The sequence below is a fragment of the Paralichthys olivaceus genome, chromosome 20 (assembly GCF_024713975.1).
Source record: "Paralichthys olivaceus isolate ysfri-2021 chromosome 20, ASM2471397v2, whole genome shotgun sequence".
Lineage (NCBI taxonomy): Eukaryota > Metazoa > Chordata > Actinopteri > Pleuronectiformes > Paralichthyidae > Paralichthys > Paralichthys olivaceus.
In genome coordinates, this window is record NC_091112.1 from 18,417,199 (window position 1) to 18,439,566 (window position 22,368).

The 22,368-nt window shown below is 39.2% G+C and overlaps 1 protein-coding gene across 3 annotated transcripts in view; it reads right to left on the reverse strand.

Annotated features, from left to right (window-relative positions):
• The window catches only part of thrb (thyroid hormone receptor beta), a 104,281-nt gene that overhangs the window by 15,260 nt on the left and 66,653 nt on the right, over positions 1 to 22,368 (reverse strand). For 2 of the 3 annotated variants that reach the window (XM_069516244.1, XM_069516242.1), the window contains exons 3-4: positions 8,583 to 8,655; positions 6,684 to 6,734 (exon numbers count right to left, since the gene is read on the reverse strand). In XM_069516244.1, coding sequence (XP_069372345.1) covers positions 6,684 to 6,734; positions 8,583 to 8,589 — 58 coding nt within the window. In that variant the 5' untranslated portion in view covers positions 8,590 to 8,655. The remainder of the gene's footprint in view (positions 1 to 6,683; positions 6,735 to 8,582; positions 8,656 to 22,368) is intronic. The other variant, XM_069516243.1, reaches the window with a different exon arrangement.

A 22,368-nucleotide genomic window follows, 5' to 3' on the forward strand; every position in this document is an offset into this window, starting at 1 on the left:
TCTAAATCTCACTAATAAAACAAGTCAAACAGAATTCTTATTTTTTTGTAACTGTACAAACCTGAGAATGAATAAATGATCAATGTATATTATCTGGCTGGATGAACATTTAAAAAGGCTTAACAAGGGATTACTGGCTCCATCCATTAATAAGTGTGAGTGTGTGACAAGTAGATGTGATCAACATGCAACAGCTGCTAAGAGGCTGGCCCTATGAGGCAAATCTGCTCGTAAAGAGGCCTTGATACCAGTTTAACTTTTTGATGAGGTGATGTCCTTGACTTGGACTAATCTTGTTTGGAGTTTCTTAAACAACTGTGAACAAACTGTTAAGCGTCAGACAGACAAAGTCAAACGCGTCTCAAAACTGAAGCAATCTGTTGTCTGACTGGACAGAATTAACACCTGTGGGTTGTCTTTGGGAGGTTTTGTGCGATGAAACTCTGCTGGTTGTAAGAAATTATTTCTCTTTCTTTAATTGTGTCATGATAAAAATGAAAAAAAGTAATATGTTCAGAATTTTTTACGTCATGTAAAAAATAATGTTTATGTACAGTAGAAAAATATTTCGATTTAGAACATGCCTATTTAGAAGCAATGTAAAAGACTGTGTGAAGGTGTTTTATATATATATATATATATATATATAACGGTATATATATAACGATTAAAAAAATTACAGTAAGTATACTTTAATGGTATAAATATTCTTGATCATATTGAGCTAGTATTGAGCTACTTATATATTTTTATATATTATATGTATATGCTATTCAATATAGCAAAATCTAAAACAATAGTTAGACAATTTAAATCTTAAAAATGTTTCTTTACTTACCTTAATGTTTTTGTCTTTCTCAGATGTTTCTTTTTTCTTACCCTTGCTCTAATAAAAACATGTTGCAATAGTATTTCCAGAAGAATATTTCCTGTTTCCTGTGTGAAATAATGCTGGGTAAGAACCACATGCATACGGTCCAACAGCTACCTCCAGGCAGTCTTAACGAACGGCTGAGGTAAACTTTCCTATTTTCTGCCCGTGCAAACGGGAATATAGTTCCTCTATCGATGGCACCTCACCACAGTGGCCCAGCAGCGGGCTTTTGCACAGATATATTCCCTCCCTGATTGATTACTTTAGGCCTTGGGGTTCAAAGCCGGTCGTGAACAATTTCTGGACATGAGGAATCTCGTTTCCCTTAACTGACATGATACCCTAAGTCAGATGTCCCCGGCTACACTGTGTTACCTGAGGAGGGCAAATTAGTTGGAACCTTTCCCCTTAAAGTTCATGGTAAGCTCAAGGGGAACAGCAGAAGGCTCCAATCGGTAAAGGTTAGCGTTTGAGGATTTCAGGATTATCCTGCACTTTAGGAAGGAATCTATTTTAGATACTGCAGTTTTTTTGCATATTACCTACAGAATAAATTGTCATTCAAATCCTTGTATGTACAGTGTGCAGTAAATTATCTCTTGCCTGTTCATATTCTGTATGCTGAGCAATCTCGTGAATCAGAAGACTACCCAACCCGCCAAGTGGGATTTAGACGGTCATGGTTAAGTGATGCAAGGTTCAAGTGCAGCTCCGGGCCGTTTACTGTAGAGGACTAAAATGAAAGGTCCTCATCTGAAAACCTTTATCTTATTTACATTAAACATTAAAAAGGCAATGCAACAAAAATATGATATCTTACGAGTGAGGATATAAGGACTCAGTATAGGGGAAAGAATATGGAGTGAATTATGCTGCAGAAGAAAGAGAGAGGACAGAAGAAACCATGATCGTGTTTGTGTGTCTGATGGATTTTGGATAAAACTCCATGGAAGAGCAAATCAGGGGGTTCGACTATTCTCACAATAACATCACAAAAAAAAAAAAAAAAAAATCTTAAGTCACCTCGCAGCCAACCACTCAAATAATGTGACTCAATTGTACTGTATGTTTATTCTGTAAACTCTTGGAACTACTGAATGGTCAAATCATTCATCCTTTTTGACTCATCATACTTTGCATATACACTTTCTGGATATTATGTTCTTGTTTATGCTGTAGCCAGCTAGTTTTTATTTTGTTAGAGGTTCATCTTACTTTGAGTTCCCTTTGTCCTGCCTGGGATCTGCTATCAAAGTTGACAACAAGCTGAAATCGCATTTTCTTGCTCTTCTACTCGCAAAAAATGTTCAAAAATGGTTAAAAAGTTTTTACTTCAGCCCAGGGCTGAGCTGTTGGTGTGTGAAAAGCTCCCCGCTTCATCTTTTATCATCCAAGAAAATATTCAAATCTTTAGTTTGAGTGAAAGAATATATTTAAAATGCGTGCCCTGTAAGTCCTGCTCATGTATTAAAAAGTTTTTTAATAGCTATAGACATAAACTTCGCCAAGTAACTCTGCTCAGAGTCATTGTCATAAACAGTCCATCAGAATTCCTTTTGTTCCCTTCACTGACCCCAATGAGAAGTCTGTAAATGAACTACAGCTGAGAGAGGGATGTGACGAATGAATCATCACACAGCCATTTCTTGGGGCCAAACATTATTTAATGAGATCTCTCCTGAGACGCATAGAACTGAACCTCAATTAAACTTACACACCACAACACACTGACAGAACCAGAACACAGACACATTTAAGTCAGAGAAGGACGAGTGGTAGACATGACTAGAACGGCACTCAGTTGAGCACACACCTTCGGTAAAAAAGCAATTATTATAATAGAAAAATATGTGGAAAAATAAGTAAAGGAAATGGTAATTGTACAAAATCAAAGATAGAAACAGCGTAAACTAGAAGGGGACTTCCGCACACCTCCACCAAGGCTAATGCCGTATGTTGCCATGTTAAAGAGAGGGAAATAAGAAAATCCTGGATCGGCCCATATCTGCTCATATCCTACCCATCCAAAAAATGTCATGGAAAAATTTGTTCCGCCAAACAAAGGATAATGATAAAACATCATTACCTCCTTGGCGGAGGTAACGGAGGTCAGTGTTAAGGCCTTAACGAAGGAGGACCGTGATAAGTCCAAAACCTGCTAAATTAAAGGTTCAAGTAGATTTGCACCAGCAAATTCTTCGGAGTGAATGATCAACATCATCACGTGATGGAGATCTTGTTCGCCTCACTCGACAAAAGAACAGGCAGTTCAGAATCTGCAGAGAGATCCACTCCCTCATTACTCTTGTTGAGCGTTAAGGACAGAAGATGTCGCACCTTGTTAAGCCCTATGGAAAAAATTGTCATTTGTGAATATGGGCTATACGAATAAATTTGATTGATAGATTGATGATTTAAGTGATAGAAACGAGCGTCAACATTGGCGTTACTGGACACAGCTATCAATAAGTAAACAAATGTTTGTTTAATGGTGAACTTGCGACTAGTAAGTAAGCTGCTGTTAAAGGTCCAGTGTGTAAGACTGAGGTGAAAGGGATCTATTGGCAGAAATTTAATGTAGAATAATCCTAATGATGTTTTCTCTAGTTCATTTCATCTAAATTGTATGAATTGTAGTTTTCTTCACCCCAGAAAAGGCCCTTTATATTTAAATACTTTATATTTACATCGAGGGGACCCTCTCTGCGGAGGCCGTCATGTTTTTTACATTAGTCCAGACTGAACAAACTAAACACCTTTTGAGTTTTTATGACAACTGAAGCTACCACAGGTTATTCTTCATGTTTGCAAGGAGAGGGTGAGGTGAGGGGTGTTCAGCTGCAACATGTAACTTCAACACTAGATCTCACTAAATTCTACACACTGTACCTTTAATGCAAACACAGGCTAAGTTGTAAGAGCAAAGAAGTCAAACAGGTACTTCAAGTAAAAGAAAGTGCATTTACAAACTGAATTCATACTACTGAGTGTCAGATAAGCATGTATAAGTAATTATCATGCCACTCTCAGACTCACTTTAAACTGCACAGAGATATTCTTTAAAGTTTTATGCGGACAGTCATCAGAGAGGTCCAGAGACAAGTCTTGTCCATTCAGCCCAGACTGAAGTGTCCTTGAATGCACCAGTGAGCAGTGGAGAGTAGATAACAGCTGCCAGCACTGATGGATGGCATGATGTCTGTCTGCCTGTCCTCCAGTTCTCTTGACTGTGAAGTTTTTTGGATGAATGGTTCTCAAGAGAATTGAAAACACAGACATCAAATAATCTAAATAAACTCTACACAACCATCCAACTGACAGGGTAATTGGAAATACAGTCAAAGGAAGATTCCTTTTTTATAGTTAGTTGTGATCGCTCATCTGATCAACTTCAAATTTGGCAGACTAATTGCTGAGGACACAGGGAAGTGCAGTGTTGATGTCGTTTTTTTGGATGAGCATTTCTTTTCTCGCAGTATCAAACATGTTATCTGACATGAAGATAAGGTTACGAGGTACGAGGGCAGTGAAGCATCAGGACATGCCAGGGTTTTAAAAGAAGGCGCACCTGAACTGCACAATGACACTTTCTACCCCCGTCAGAATTGAGACTATTACTGCAGAGAGGGTAGGTAGCTACATTTCATGGCAGGCGTATTACTCAGGACTCAAGAAAGTGCAGTGTTATTTGGATGATACTCTCAAGAACTATACTGCAAGATGAATTACCTCAGGCCAAGCGATCAGCCCCTCAGGCAATGCACTGCTAGCTTTTGAAATGGGCCTCCCTGTCCTTTAGTTTGACGAATTGCTCTGCGGGAACTTTAAGTGACTGGTGGATAAGAGTGACGAAAAATAGAGAAATAGAGGGCAGTGAAGTATCCACTTCATGTTTACAATTACAGTTCGAGTTTAAAATGGTGCCAAATGAAAGTAAGTCTCTTCAGACTTATTTATCGTTCAACCCAGGACTAGAATGCAGTAGATAAGATAAGCTTTATTTGTCACATACACACTTATACAAGTTCAATGTGCAGTGAAATGTGTTTTTGTACCTGCATCCAGTTTTAAAATATAAAAATAAAAGACACTATAAAGCTCACAATAGTATTACAAAATTGCAAAATATTACAAAGGTAAAATATAAAAACACTACTACTGTGACTTACTGCATTTGAAAACCTAAAACCATAATCTGGTTCTCAAATAATTAACGTAGTCTTAATGACCACTCAAAGCAATTCATAGTACCATTTACCCATTCAGACAAACATTCATACAGTGAATCTGTGTGCTCACATCACTCGCACACAGCTGTCAGGGGCAGTTTGGCGTTCCACATCCACTCCTGGTAAGTGGACGACCCGCTCTACCTCCTGAGCCACAGCGCTCCACAGTTTGATTGATTACATGTTCACAGCATGTTAGAACCAGGCTACAATCACACAGGTAACACCTCGCATGCTCCTTAATCAAACTTGTTTAAATCAGGCCTGTCGCTGTCAACACACACATTTCACACTGCGTTATCTTGACATTGTTCATGTCTGATGCCAGATAAACCTGATGAGCATGTTGACCTTGTCCCTGAACACCACAGCATGGTGGAGCTCATGCCATTGAGCAGTTGCCAATTGCACCCGAGTCTCATGGAAATCGGTTCAGTAGTTTTTAATTCACCCCACTAATTAACAAATAAACAAACGTTTCAATTAAAACTCTGTCAAGGCCCAACAGTCCTCATATGAAACCACATTTAATTTCAGAAGATCTAGATTGTTATCTTGATTGGCACCAAATTGCACACACATAAATATCAGTCCCCTAAATATGCCTGATTTTTTATTTTCATAGAACTCAAAAGAAATTTTATAAACCTCACATAGTTGAAGTGGGAAAAAAAAATCTGGATCCACCCCCTGATCTTAATCCACACCATAATTTAAAGGGTTCTTCCCTGACTCATACCACATCCTTTCAAGTTTCAGGGAAATCTGTCCACTAGTGTTTGCATAATCCTGCTAACTAACAACCAGACAAACAAACAAGGGCCAATTACAACAAAACGTCTTGGTGGAGGTAATTATTTTGGACAGATTTCCTTTCAGCTGAGTTTTGCTTAATTAGATTCAACTTTATTTTATTCGTCATTTATGTTGAATTGTGTAAATGTCTAGAGGCAACATTACTTGTTGTGCAATGACAATAGACATATAAATATATATCTTAATTTTAATTAATTCACTCAAATGTTACAACTCAAACTTTGTCTTTATTTGACAGAAAATTCGTTTAATTGAGAGTTATATTCCAGTTAATCATGATGAGATTTTGGATTCAATAAGATTCACATTGTTGGATTTAATACATTAATAATAGTTTGCATTCATTTGTGGGCCTTTATGTGTTATCTAACCACAAGACAACCAAATCTTAGCATAACCTTTATAACTACATTGTCTCTGTCTGCAGCTACTGCATCATGAATCGACACAATAATGATGTTTGAACTAGACTCCAGTAACACATTCCTCGTGATCTTAGTGGATGATTTAAGGGATGGATTATGATTTTTGTTGGAAAGAATAAACCCCTGAAAATATGAAAAACCCAGGGAAAACATTTTTTCTCCAAATGACTAATTACCCACATCTCCTGATCTAAACAGAATCAATCATGTCATCGAAGGCATTCAACAAGATGTCAAGCAAAAGCTGAAGGAGGTTAGAATCAGAGGCAGCTCATCACTTGTGCTGCAGACTGACAAGAGAGGAGGAAAAGCAGTGCTGAGAGGGAGGATAAATATTACCATTTTGAATGGCCTCATCTTTCCAGCGGGGGGAGCAATTTTCTGCTGGCTCTAAAATAGATGGGAGAGGCACTTTTAAAGAAAGCTACTTGCTCAGTGAAACAGGTGGCAGAGGCAGACTGAGGCTCCTCTGCCTTTCATATCAAATCAAATGCATTCAACAGCGAGTCTGATAAAATGTCAGTCCTAAAACAACAGCATCAAAAGGTTTTTCACAGTGTTCTTGTTGTTCTCATGGTATTACAGTGAGTTTGTATCCTCATGTGACGCATGTAAGCTTGTGTCTCTTGAGTATGCTCGAATCAATAGCATGTGTCGGGTCAGCGAGGTCCATGGAATCGGCTTAATCTACACGTGACGGCCAATTCACTTTGTGAACTATCTCTGTGGTGTAAACAGGGTCGCTAAAATAGTCTGTTACAACCTGTCTTAAAACATATGGGTCTCTTAAGGTCTTAACTGAAGCAAACTCTCCTTGTGTGTACTGCGCAGACTGTAATGCATGGGTAATGATGTAAGAGCAGGGTTTTTTGGTGCACAGTGGCTTATCATATTTCAAACTCTCAAATCAACAGAAAATTAGGCAAATACGAAATAAAGCCTTCCATTTGTGTTAAGTTGTGTTTGAATATAAGTGAGACTAGTCTTCCCTGCTGCCAGAGGCCAGTTTTCACCCTGATATTAAACGAGGTCCTCTGGTGGTGAAGACAGTTCATCGTCACCCAGTAAAACTACTGAACACAAGTGGCTTTCAGGTGCTATTATGATGGTATGTATTCTAAAGCATTCTACACATGATCGTCAGAATAAATGTTGCAAGAGCAGAGCCCAGCATAATGTGGTGAAGATTCATGTCACCATAAATTGGCCAAAACATCATTGAGGCATAATTGATTATGACTGTCTGCCAGTAACAACTCTGGTTTGATTGTTGTTATTCTATAGAGTGGAGAGGCAGAGGGAGTTATTTTAGATGCCACTGGTTTCATAAGTGAACCATCATATGTTTAGAAAGAGGCTGCAGTGGACACAAAACTCGACCACTAAAATAATCTATACAAAAGATTAAACTGGGTTTGGAAATATAATTTTTCTATTAAAAGTTATCCCTAACCCATCAAACAAAATATATATATATAAATATTTTAATATTCTGTTGCATGTGGCAGTAAGTATTGGCAGAAGATAAAGATCATGCTGAAATAAAACTCTACAATCTATATATACATACAAATAATTAGATATGACTGTTAGTTAATTGGATTTCAGTTCAATTATATGGTAATTTCTGGATTAATTCCCAAAAATTTTTTTTTGTTTAACAACTGACAAAGCTCTTTGAATCTGGTAGCCAAGGTTCATGGCTATTGGTGTAACGCTACATTGTGGACTGCTGTACAGAGTGGGGACGACGGATCTGTCACCAGCACCTCCTCCCACTTTACCAACTCTATTGTCTTCATGCCAAGATTGTTGCACAGTTCTGAGGTTGTGTTGTACATTGTTCTTGTTGAAATCATCAACACATTCAATTTCTTCAGGTTTCATGCTTGCAAATGTTCAATTGACTCTGACTGTGGTTGTTTGTTGAGTCATCATCATTCAGCATCTTTGCTGTAATCACAGGAACGACACGAAAAAACCACGTCATTCTGCCACTGATCATGTGTAGAAAGCATTATTCATTTACTTTATTCAAATATAACACTGATAAGTTCCCTGCTTTTATGAGGTTATGTCTCGGTTTTATAGTGAAGATGTGTGTGTTTTTACCATTCGAGAGTTTGAATATCCGCTTAACGCCACAATAATCAACTCCACAATGGAGTTCATATAATTTTCTCTCTATAAATCAGATTTGGAACAAACCTTAGAGGTATAAATGTGAGTGAGACTTACCTGACATACTGGTGGGGTTCAAGGCCAAGACTTCATCCTCAGAGCCTCCTCAGACATCTGGGTACATACCAAGCTGAAAACACACAGAATAAATCGTCACTCAGGCTGTTCTTATTGTGAATCTATAACAGCTCACAGTAGTTCGAGTCATGCATTTGTGCTCACACGTGGGCCAACCCTGCTGTGAGGAAAAAGTGAAACTAATTGAATGCAATCAGCATCTTTTAATCTTAACATTTTCTGCATCTCAGGGGACAGACACAGAGGAGGGTGCACTCAGGCTGCTCGGGTGAGATGTTTGTCTCTGTGTAGGGTGACATCTAGTGGTCAAATGTAAAAAACACGCGACCTCACAACAGAGTGTGCTGATAAAGGAACAAGAGCTGCACATGTGGGTAACTACTGCTCTATTCACAGCAGTTTGTGGGCTTTAATCACGCAGTGTGAGGTTTAATATTCTTACAGCGATACATGATCTGCTGTACACGCACACACACACGTAATATGCACTGCCTTGTACACGTTTGTCCTGAATCAACACTGCTGCCAGTGCACCAGTCAGCAGAGTAACTAATCATAAATAAAGGCTACAGCAGTGGATACACAGTCCGTTTACCAGGATGGAGCTCACAGTCACCGCAGCATCTCCTCTGTCAGAGGGTTTCTGTATATGACACAGATGCAGCGTTTGTCTCCACAAAGTCACACTGTGCATCTGCCTGTACTATAACTGGCTGTGGTAAGCTGAGAGACCAGGAAGCTAAACGTCCTTGACTGTCAGTCCTCGAGACTTCGCCTCCACACTCATCTTGGAAAGAAGATAGGGCAGAGCAACACAACGTCTCACTGTGCACTAATCAAGACCCAGGCTCAAATTACTTTCTTATCTGTGCTGCTGCTTCTCTGAATCGACCTGCGGCATTTGGATACATGCCCTGCAGACAGTATGGAACACTGTTTGAGAGCCATGTTTATAATATTCAGGATCAATTGTGACTTGCAGTGTAAATATTAATAATAATATATAACTAAAGGCAAACTGAGCAAATTTGTTATTTCAGAAGAGTGTATCAAACTGGTAGCCCTTCGTATGACTCAGTACAGATGAAGCAGCTCTCAGTTTCAAAAAGGTTGGTGACCCCTGAACTAGTGAAAACATCATGAGGATTATTCTACATTCATTTCTGACAATAGTTCCCTTTCACCTAAATCTTACAAACTGGACCTTTAAGACATAAAGAACACATTCTCAGCTAATGAAAAGAGCAATTGTTTCTGTCAGGTGATTATACACTGATGAAAACATAATTATAATTGATCCCCCTAAATCCTACACACTTTAAAGCTGAACTTGAGGTGCACTCTGACATTTAACCCATCAGATGAGAACAACGGTGTTCAATTTCATCTATGTCCATCCAGAACAGACGTTGGCTTAGTGAAGCATAACTAATGAAACCAGGGGAAACTACCTTACGCTTCAAAACTCTCTCATTTACATATTTCACACAGCTAGCAAGGCATTAGTTTTGATTTGCAATGGAGTTATAATAGCATACAGACCTACAACTGGGTGTGTTTGAAATGCTACAAGCAGCCACTGGACCCAGCTTGTTAGACAATGACACCAAAGTTAAATAATCCTGAAACCACAAGGTCTCCTTTTCTGGTCTGTACACAAAGACACACGCGCAGACACACACACACGCATCTCTCTATCGTTGTGAGGACACTCATTGACATAATGCATTCCCTTACCCTAACCCTAACCATCACAACTAAATGCCTAACCCTAGGCTAAAACCAAGTCTTAACCCTCAAAAAGCCAATTGAATTTGTAAGGATGAGCCAAAATGTCCTCACAATGATGGTATAGAGCCAAAATTGGCCCTCATAACTATAGATAGACATCCTAACACACACACACAGACACACACACACACACACACACACACACACACACACACACACTCTCTCTGTCTATATATATAAATATATATGAATATAGACGTCGTTCAGCGAACATTACCATATAGCAAGTAATAGCTTGTGTTCTTATAAAAGTAAGAGACATGGCGATCTCAGCCAAACCAGGGGAGAACAACGATCATGTTTCCATTTTTTACTTTTTAATTATATGAGTTATATTCATGATATATATACACAGATCTATACTGTCTGCTCAGAGTGAATAAAATAGTTTTCCCAAAGGTGAAACCAATGGTTAAATTCTTCCACAGATGTACCATACAGTACATTTCAGCGAGGAATATAGAACAGGACAGAGTGGTAGTGTGTGGATTTCAACTTGCCCTCAGCAAACAATTTGCCATTCAAGGACAGAAAGACGTCTTTGTGAGACAGCTTGACCCTGAAGGATTGGAGTAACATATCCGAATTACTCAGCATAGTTACAAACGGCATTACATATGAAGTTATTTACTGTATGGGGCAATGTATGGGGTGCTGAGGTCACAGATGGGGCTAGTCCGAGAGCTATCTCACTTTAGAAACAAGACTGACACCACTGTTCTTGAGAATCCAAACAACACACATATTTCCAAAAATGCTGGACTCTTCCTTTAAAAAAAATCATTCTTATTCTAAAATATTCAAGTTTATTTAGACAGGACTTACAGACAAAGTAAGAAACTGAAAATCTTTTTAGCTCCAAGGCTTTTCTTTGAATGCTGCAGATGCCTTTATGGAATCTGACAGTTTGCCTGTTTCATCATGTTGAATCTAGTTACAATGGGCACAAGAAGCCTTTCAGAACTAAATAAATAAATAAAAAGGAAAGCTTTCATTTATTTAACTTTATTTAAAATAATTCTGTTGGACTGGGATGATTTATCAAAGCCAAAGTTTTAGATCTTTGACGTCTTTCTAAATATATTTTTAACAACATGTAAACCGTTGAGTTGGAGCTAACACGGTCTGCAGACAAAGGAAGAAGTAAACATGATCTGTTCCTCTTTGTTGATCCAAAGACACTAAGCAGTAAAGTTGGAAGATGTCAAATAAACTGCATTTACCCTTTATGGTTATTTTATTCTAAACATCCTGTGTCCTCGTGAGCCTTCTCCTGAAACAAATGTTAAGTGTAATATTGAGGAAACAAATAACTAAAACCACTGATGTAGCAAGTATTAAAGTAGCCAAACACTAAGACGTCCATTTACTTACTCGGCCAACCAACAGTTTGAAAAACTCACTGTCAGTATACAGAGAAAAAAAAGAAAACACAAAAGTGTTACAGCTTTCATAATTCCTTTGCACTGGAACAACAGCTGGCTTGAAAAGCATTATGGGAAACTGCGCTGGGTTTACTGCTACTTTTTACCCTAGAGAGCATTTAATATCCAGACATATCCAGCTGGTGAAATCCTGAAAGCTGGTTCATCCGTACAACAGGTTTTTGCAGCTCTAATGAGGACACAGACTGAAGCCCGACAATATTCTGGCAAGAACAAATGTGAAGACAGATGGAAGGAAAAAAAATGGAAAAAAGACAATGTATGCACTGTGATGTACATACAGACTGAAAAGAGGAATGATTGTAGGTCACAGTAGGGCCCTGAGATAACGAGATACAACACATACTCAGCACAGTGAAACTCCACGTGGGGACATTTTTATTAATAACCTCCTATCGGATTTCTATATCTATAGAGAGCGGTTGATTCTATTGGCTGGAGGAAAACTGTTGGCTCCAGTTACACCAGATGTTAAAGTGTCCATCCCTCATTATTGGGTTCTCAAATCTGCAATCTAGATTCAGGTTCAAGTTGGTAAAATACCCAGATTTGATAGTTCTAGACACTCTAGACTACACTCATATAAAAATGTCTCATAGAGTACATGGGAGGGTCCTTTGGTTCCCAGAGTGTTATTTTACTGCTGTTAATTCCCCCTTCAGTTAGCACAACCTACTTGCAAGATACTAACACATACATCGAATGGGTCTATAATACTTTTAATGAGTTAAAAGTTATTTTTTTGCCACAGTATCTGTACATTTCATTTACAGTATGGTTAATGTTATAGTATGGCAACTAAACACTTGTTTAAGGTTAATGATTGAAATGATTGTGAAGCAAGGTGAGGCTGGATGTATGATTCTTGCACAGGGAGATCACTACTGTGTAGGTTGTTATTTATAGTTCTGTTATTTGCACATTTTAATTGTAGGTCATGTGCTACACAACCCTTGTCCTGTCCTTTAGATCCTAGTCCTCTTCCTATGTAAAGGGAACATGACTACTTCAAACATATTGGATAATGGGTTCATCTGGATGTAAATCTGAGTTTGGAAGAGTACAACATGTACATACAGATATACGGATACAGTAGATTCACAAGGACACTACTACACTACATGTGACCTGAATGTTTTATCAGGTTTCTAGAAAGCATAACTTTAAGCTTGCAATAGTAGTGAAGGACTTCTTTCTTACATTTCGATAAACAAAAGTTTGCATCATTGATGTTTTCAACAAGTCAATCCAGTCATCAGAAGTGCAATTCACCTCGCTGTGACTGAAAAGAAAACCCTGGAGGCCTTACACACTCTTTCATACAAACTTCTTTGCTATTTTCTCCATGTAAAGTTGATGTTCGGCCTCTGAAGAAATACATTATCTGGACAACAATCTGATTTGAATTAGGACAACCTGGTCCCATCACGCAGGAGGTCCACAGATGGCAATTTATTTTGGAGGGGGAAAAACAATCTTACAGCTGAGTGCTTTTTGTGGCTCTCTAATTGTACATTAGTGTCCCAAATACAACGACAAGTGACAATAATGGACTTCCACCGCAGGCATAAATTAGCTGCAGTGGTGGAGAGCGGGGTTGCCCCAGTCCACTGTTTCCATTCTCATCGAGCTTTGGCCTTTTTTTTTTACTTTTGTGCTTGCTCCATCTGATTTTTTCATGCATTCAAAATAGAGAAAACCAGGTTGGCCTTCGCAGCTGAGGTTGTTTGAGTCCTGACTATGTGATATAGTAGCTTGTATATTGTTTTCAAATGCAAACTAAACAGTTTGGTGACAACTTCTACAGATGATTTGGACTTAAAATGGTTTAGGCTGATTAACACTGGAGATCTGTCTGTGAAGATTCTTAATCATCCAGGTCATGACATTTCCAAGTCATATATGAAGGCAACTGGACTTGCTTGAGGATCTTTAAGAACACAGGCAGGGTTATGGTGTATCTCTCATTTTCTCTGGTTGCACTGTGTGCACATATTGATTTCTATTTCCTTTACTGACCTGAAGGAAGCTACATTTTTCCAAGATGAGAAAACACTGAACAATTTAATCTGCAGACTCTGTGACTGTGAAAATCGTGTGTCATGGTGTTTATGTAGAGGTGTTTGTGTGTGGGCATGTATGCACATGAGCTAACATACCCCAGCCTTCATACTTGCAGTGCCTCACTACCACAACCAGACATTGCCTTGCCCAAAGGACCATGTATTACACAAAGCTGTACCAAGTGTGACACCAAGGGAATTTGTTGGTTTCAAACAGAAGCAGTTGTTTATTCTTCATCCAGTACCCACTTTGTTTAAATAGCAAATCTTGTGCCCATGGTCTGAAACACTTAAAATGAAGCGTAGTCAGGAACATCGTTGATGCATTACCAACTTGAGGCAGCTGAAAGTGATTGACCAACATGTTCTGAAGACAATAGTGCAGTGTTTTACTGTCATTATATGCGTGTATTGTGCAAGTGTGTACAAATTGCTTGTTACACACACAGATAGTCTGCTTGAGCACCCAACCCCTCTAGAAACATCAGAAAATGCTCTTAAAGCATGAACATGATCGTCAACCAAAAGATTATTATAACAATGAAGATGTAATTTTGGTAACCATTGGTAACCAGCAGAGAGTTTTCATTTGGTTTTAAGTAGAGAACTAATAATTCAACAGTTGGCTAACCCTAAATATGAAATGGTTTACTAATAGTTGGTCAAATATTTGTATACACATCATTGAAATTCAGCAGAACATTAGTCACACACATTATCTCAGGGCACTTTACATAGTAAGGTTCAGACCTTACAACCAACCCACAACGAGCAAGCACTTGGCAACTGTGGAGAGAAAAAAAACTCCCTTTTAACAGGAAGAAACCTCTTGCAGAACAAGACTCAATGTGGGCGGCCATCTGCAAAGACCGGTCTGGGTGAGAGGAGAAAAATGCTTGAGAGAGGATGGGTAGAAAAGAGGGGAGAGGAGAGAGAGAGGTGGGTGGGAGCGACCAGGAACAGTGTAACCATCATATTTAAGCTCTGTTAGACCGGTTGTTAAAATGAAAATAATAGCAATACATTATAGATGTAATGATGCTAACGACAGCAGCAGATAGCAGTTGCTCTGGAGGGCAAATGACAAATGTATGTTTAATTTGGTGGACTTGCTTTGCCTTTCTTTGTTTTAATAAACCAAACGTGCATTACAACAACTGGACACAGAAATCCAGACCTCTTCAGCTAAAGTAAATGTCTCGCCCAACCCATGATGAATCAATCTAATTTTATTTGTATAGCCCATATACAAAAAAACAGAAGTGCAATAGTTTAAAATAGTTTTCTTGTTGCCCTCCCTGATCAGACCTACTGGGCAATAGTCTTACAGCATATCATGAGAGAGGTAATACTCCTCGTACTGAACATGTTTGCAGTTCAAGTGATCATTTCAACAGTTGGTGGATGTGATGTTTTTATAATGGTAGTCAGGGAATTTTGGAATACCACTGGAGATGTCCTGAGCTAAGTATCAGCATCCGTGCCAATTGGGGAAAGGATTGGTATGGACTAAAATTAACCTGATCAAAATATGCTTCTTCCTTTATGGTCTCTACTGTATTCTGTTCCCAGGCTGTAGGCTCTCTGCAGCTGGTGTATGCACTCTGTCAAAAGTCTTCAATGAGGGTTGAACCTCCCATCTGTAGCGACACAGAATAAGTGTAAGTCAACTTCTTCTGTTGTTCCAACAACTCCAAACAGAACGGGTCTCTTCTTCAGCTGTGTAACTTCAACTTCAGGGGTAGCGTTCTTCTAGTAAGTCATTCAATAACCTACAATTTCCAATAGTCTATACTTGATATTTCAATGTGTCTGAAATTTAGACAACATTCTTGGACTCTGACTCTTCTGGCGGATACCCACTGTTAGAGGACTTGGAAAAGTCGAAGCAAACTAAGTACTGCAGTTGGCTGCTGAGGAAACTGGCAGGGAGACCTTGTGCTGCCATCATCTCCAGCTCGGTTAAACATCCATGGTACCCACACAAAGGATGCAAGCTCCAGAATGTAAATGGCTCTTATTTGGCTTACATGTAATTTGTTGTTGTACTTTCAGCGCATTAAACGGTTGTTCATGTAATGACTACCATTTACGGATATTTTCTTTTATTGTTTTAGGAAACTATGAATTCATTAAATACAAATAGACAAAATGACTTTTCAAGATGTTTATCTTTCACAGTTAATTCAAAGCACCAATGTTTTGCTTTGATTTTCCTTGGCGATGACAAAGCTTGAGTAAAGGCAAAAGCCAAAGACTGTAAGTGAGTCATTAGAATGGTATTGTCTGAAGATGCTAGTGACTCAGTTTGGCATCAACTGTATTTTAAACAAACTATGTGGAACACTTCCACATGGTCTCAAGGGGTCGCCAAAGTCATCGAGTTTCTGAGTTGTTGCTGGCACCACTCACTGTTAGATTATGACCAAAACTGCGGCCTAAACATATCTTTTGTTTTTCATATGAAAATTATAAACTATATGTACTGGTTTATTTGACAGCTCATTACAATTGCAAACAGTCAGGAGGCTCTGTGCTTTGAGGTCAGGTTTGCAAATGTGTCTGGTCTGTTCAGTGGGTGTGTTTTAAGCCTCTGGTTGGAGACAGGGCGGCACTGTGAATGCTGTGTGTGAGCACTTCCTTCTCTACACTGGGAAACAGCTACCACATCCTGCATTACAAGAGGAGCAAGAACACTATGTACTGTACATTATGAATGGCGAGGAGTGCTGTGCAACTTTGTGGAATGCTATATTGTAATGTATTGAATAACACAGATAGCAATGGGGCGCTGATGTTAAGAAACCGCAATCACATACACACACACACGCCCACACATATATAAACAAATCATGTATGTCCATATATTAAGTCTTTATATCTTCAGATTGTGAAATTGTCTACATCAACATCATTTAGAGTTTTTGATTAAGTCTAAAGCTAGAGCTGGCTCATGTCTTGGACCAGCTCTAAGTTATGCTGCTAGGGGGTTAGAATGTTAGGGGACAAACGACCCATAGAGCTTCTCTTTCCTCTTCTTCCTCTTTATCACATTACTGCCTCATCAATGTGACTGACTTGACTTCTTTCTCAGAGTCCCCTTGCTTTATTGTTGCAGATTCAGGATCGTGGTGTCAGTTTATCGTGGATTATGATTACAACTAGATTTCTTAGATATACAATATAACTACCCACATACTACTATTACTGGGAATACCTCTATCATTATTGTCATTAGTGCTGCCTTCATCTGTCATCCATTTTCTTATATACTTTAAACATTGGTACACCTCTCCAGTTATGTTAGACACAGCCTTTTCTATTGAAATGTTTTTATTTTTATTTTGTTGACATGTTCTGCTACACGCAACATAGATCACAATTTTTACAATCTTAAAAGCAGGATCCCACAATTGTGACACTCTGAATGATGCAATTCTAGGGTTAAGGTCAGAGGATGTAGCTCCTTCTTGGGTGCAATGAGTCAAATTGTGATTTGTGAATATGGGATATGCAAAAAAATGTCTCCTTATGCAACTGCTTTCATACATTACAGCATTCAATTCTTATCTTTCACAGATACAATTAAAAACCATGTGCCCTGTCACCGTTGTTATGATTGCTTCTACAGTTTCTGCTACCAAAGTTTAGTCTCCACACAACAGCATATTAACATGAACACTCTCAACTCCGAGCTGATTATAGACAACCATTTGATACAACAACACAGACACAATAGGTATTGTGAAAACAAGACATAACCCACAAGTGTATACACAAGCCTGGGTTAAGACAGGAAACAGGAAATAGGCCCATAACATGGTACATGCTTTACCATTGTCATCTAATCCAAAAAGCTGTTAGGTGGTTATTGCAAATCAGTTCATGATACCAATAGCAAACCTCTACTAGCTCTATCCAAGAAAGCCCTGACATTTTTATATCTTGTATTTTTTGCACAGAAGTTTCTACAGCGTATCACAGGTGAAACCCAGGGATCTCTTAAATCATCCTGATGTCTTGGCATTCCACTTGAGTATCACTGATACTATTTCCTACAAACGTGTTTAAACACCCTTAGCTTTACACGCTTACATCAAATGTCAGCACTACCCTGCAAAACCTTTTGTCAGTGCGAACAAGGGCAACGGATCTCAGAAAGGACAACAACAGCAACACAACAACTCATCAAAATAGGGCAGAACCTTTAGGCGTAAAACAAGTCAACATTCTTTGAGTCTGACATAAAGTTAATGGAAACCACACTTTGAAGCAACTTCCCCCCACTTTCAACCCTGAAGAGCATTTTCCTGACTGCTGCTGCGCTGTCACCAGAGAGCATCCTGTACAACAGCAACTGTCAGACAGAGAGATAGCAAGTGAGTGACTGGCTCAAAGGTTTCACACCCTCACCGTGTTCATACTCTCACATCCTCAAAACAGCTTCTCAATGAACACCTTTCTCTTAAATGCTTAACTGTGGCAATGTGAAGTTTAGTGGAAAGGGGAACACACACAAAAAAAAAACAAGGCAGTGCATATACTGCACATAGTTTTCCCTCACACTTCACCAATGGAGGAGAATTTGAGAATACTGTGTCACTAAAGTTCTGATATCTTAGAAAGATCCCGTTTCAAATATGTGGCTGATTTATCAAGAATAATGCCTATTTGATTATTACCCCTGATGTTTTCAGAGAAGCTGAGAAGACAGTAAGTCTTATCTCAGTAAGGGTAGGGTTAGCATTAAATTATCATTTGCTCTAGTGTTTCATTCTGCTTGGAAGATACACGCTTTTTAATCTAATAATTCATGTTTTTATTGGACAGTTAAAGTCACCACACATAATAAAGATAACTTCTTAAAACAAATGGGGAGGATGTGGTGTAGTGCTGACTGCATTTTATAGTCAACTTGGCTCAAAGCCCTAAAAACTCCTTTTCCCCTCCCAAAAGGCCTTTTAGTGGACATTCAAGTTTAGAGTATTTTGTCACACAACAGCTGAGCCTAAGGTGGTGATGTCAGCAAGAACGCTGTTGTCCCAGCTGCAAAATGAGGGCACTGCATCATCCTGTTATAGGAAGTTTGGACTCCTGAGTTCAACAAGTTCAGATGCCCAGGGACTCCCCAAGTCTAAATTGAGGGTACTCTGTGTTACTCACTATCTCTTTTGCAGAGGATGGTGGAATGGCGAGATAAACTGTGAGAGGTCAAAGGGGCAATCAGGGTACCTTGGTGACCCCAGTTGCTGTAATTTGTGTAAAAAACTAACGCTTTAATCCTCACACCAAGGATCACATCAGCTGTCCATTGCGGAAAATGTCATAAATCTGCTTAGAAAGCATGGGAAAAAAATCTCCTGATGGACTTCGTGCTCCATCCTGTTTTTGCTCCAAAAGTGTCCTTGTGTATAACGGTGTTCCAGTGATGTCTGTCTTTATATTGTCTGTACATTCATAGGTTCATTGCACAACGGAACTAATATTCAGCATATGTGGAACTCCGGTTCCAAAACTTGATCCATGATAATCCATCAAGCTAAAGTAAGACCATGTATAATAATAGGTCAGATTAAATCCATTTTTTTTCGTGACGCACCAAACATTTTTTGACGTTACTGAGTCCAGAGTGAGAGCCATGTTGATATCCTTGGATTTTCATGGAAAAGAGTCCCTACAGTCTTAACTCAGAATGATGCCAAGAACAAAAAAAACTACAGTGAGCAGCAGTTGTGGACAGAAATGCCTTGCTGATGAGAGAGGCCAGAGGAGAATGGCCAGACTGGTTCCAGCTACGGCAGTGGTTCTCAAACTTTTTCTGGCAGAGGCTGAAAAATGTTCACAAAACACCACCCCAAGCAACCAGTAAAAGATTTTAGGAATTTTTGTGGAATAAAGGTCAGCACAATAGAATCAGCAACTCGCCTTAGTTTTTTCCAATACATAAATCATATTAATTTAGAGTCACTCTATATTTTTTCACAGGCTACACCAGTGGCTCTATGCCCCCAAGGGGAATTCTCCCCGGTTTGAGAACTAATTGGTTATGGTAACTCAGATAACACATTTTAACAACTGTGGTGAGCAGAAAATCATTTTAGTACGAACTAGAAGGCTCAGAGAGTGCATACATCCTTTAGGAATAACGCCCTATGAAAGAAAGAAACCACATTCCTGGATCCACCCTTTATCCACATTTAATGGGATCTTCCATGGGTCATGTCCAAATTTCCAGGAAATCCGTTTAGCAGCTTTTGAGAGAGATCCTCCTGACAGACAGTATATATATCAAGTCCTGCAAAGAACAGAAATCTGAAGCAGTGGGCACAGACTCACCAACACTGGAGAGTTGATTGAAATTAAGTCACAATCTGGAATCAACAGCATGAAACCATGGAGCCAACCTGTCTCAGTCAATACTGCTGCTGGTGGTGAGGAGATTGTTTTCCTGACAAACTTATTAGTTGGTGAATACTAATAAGTCATGGTCTGAATACCAGTCTCCCTTAGTAGTCTATTTATGGTCACAATCTACCATTTTCTATCGGCCACTTCCAGTAGGATAATCCTCCATGTCACAAAATAAAAGTCTCAAGCTGGTTTCATGGACATCACAATGAGTTCAGAGAACTTCAGCGACCTCCGCAGTCACCACATGTGAACCCAGTAGAACACATTTGGGATGTGGTAGAAGACAGGATTGACTCCTTGGTGACCCTTTGAAAATCTGGCAAGAATTTTAGAAATATTAAGTGGTGAGCTTCAGAATTGACACCAATCAAACCTACATGTGTTGCTGGGGCTGTATAGTAACACACTGAATGTCTTCAGCACAATATGTTTGAAACTTCTGTGTTTTCTTTCAAATGGACACAACACAAAGCAGACTTGTCCCAATATTGTATTCTTTCGTAGGGCCCAAAATTTCCAGCGGCGCCCCTGGCTTTTGTTGTTTTGTAAACTCCGCAAAGGGCATCAGGACCTTATCTAAGTTTAAATGTCAGCCCTCCTAACTGTCTTCAGAGGTAATCTCGTCGTGCGTCTGCCTGCATCATGGATCAACTCTGACGAGCAGCACAAATAGTCGTAGCCTCGAGCAATATGCATCTTATTTGGGGTGGCATTCAGATAAGACTCGATCTTGATCTGCCGACCATTATGCGCCGGAGCGCTCTAATACTTAATTTACGAAGCTACATCACACTATGCAACATGATACAGACTCAGCATCATGGCAACTGGTATCACAAAAAGGACGACAGATGGTGTTTTCATTAAAGAATTCAAGCTGATAGAAGAATCAACTGAATGACTTTGTTTTGGAGTCTCTAGTGCACTTATCATATTACATTAAGTTCTCGAGCTGCCGGGAAAAACCCCCCCCAACACAGGTCAATGTCGAAAAGACTTGATGATACACAGGGGCTATCCAGTGCAGAGTTCTTGTAACACTGTACACAGTAATGAGCATGATCCCTCACTGGAGACTGAGAGCAGAGCAAATAACACATGGGTACACACACGTGGGTATTATGACCAATAATCCACGCGCTGCTTTAACGACCAACGGTGAGAACACAGGCGAGACGAATGGCCTGAAAGCTGGTGCTAACAGTCACCTGCAGACCCACCAGTGATGTCTCAAGTCTCAAGTTATCATCATTAAATTTTGTCTGTGACACATTTTCCAATTTTACGTGAGCAGACGGAGGCTTTTTGTTTTCATTTAGAAATGTCCTCTGAGCAGCACTGTGTATTTTCCTGAGTGCACTGTACCGTACACAGAGCTGGCTCTGATAGTAGATTCTTTTTTAAGGGTTACACAAGCCTGTGCAGTTTGACAAAGGTAGCACAGCCAAACAAAAACAACTTCAGCCATACTTGTTTGTTTCTTTTTCATGAGCTGACAATAAATCAGTCACAGAGAGGTTTAAATGTTGCTCATAAAGGTGACAGTCTGTGCTGAGTGCAGCAAAACTTGCATTGCTCTTAATGTGATGCTCCATATGCCTATAGGGGTAGTAGACTGCATTTTGTGCTTTTTATAGCCAGCACTCATGTGACAGTCAAACTGTCAGCTCGATAGCCCTTTGACTGGAGCTTAGAGAACAAAACATCCTCTGTTTTTAAAATCGAACATGTTGGAACTTAGCGATGGTTCATTAAAACTGGTCATTTCCTTGCTGGTTATTGTGTGAATATGGGTTTGGAAACTATTAAAAGTTGCTATTTAGAGTCATGATGTACTAAACATGCCACAACAGATGATGCGGTGATAATAAGATAGCATGATGTGGGCATTGAATGCCATTACAATACAAATGTTGAGGGAAAACTTTGTCTTTACATGTCACAAGTCAAAGTTCTGCAGTCATCTGATTTTTTCATGTGCACATACACAGCTTCTGTAGTGTCGGTGGGGGATTTAGTGAAACCTGATATGCCTCTCTGAGAAATCTGATTTTT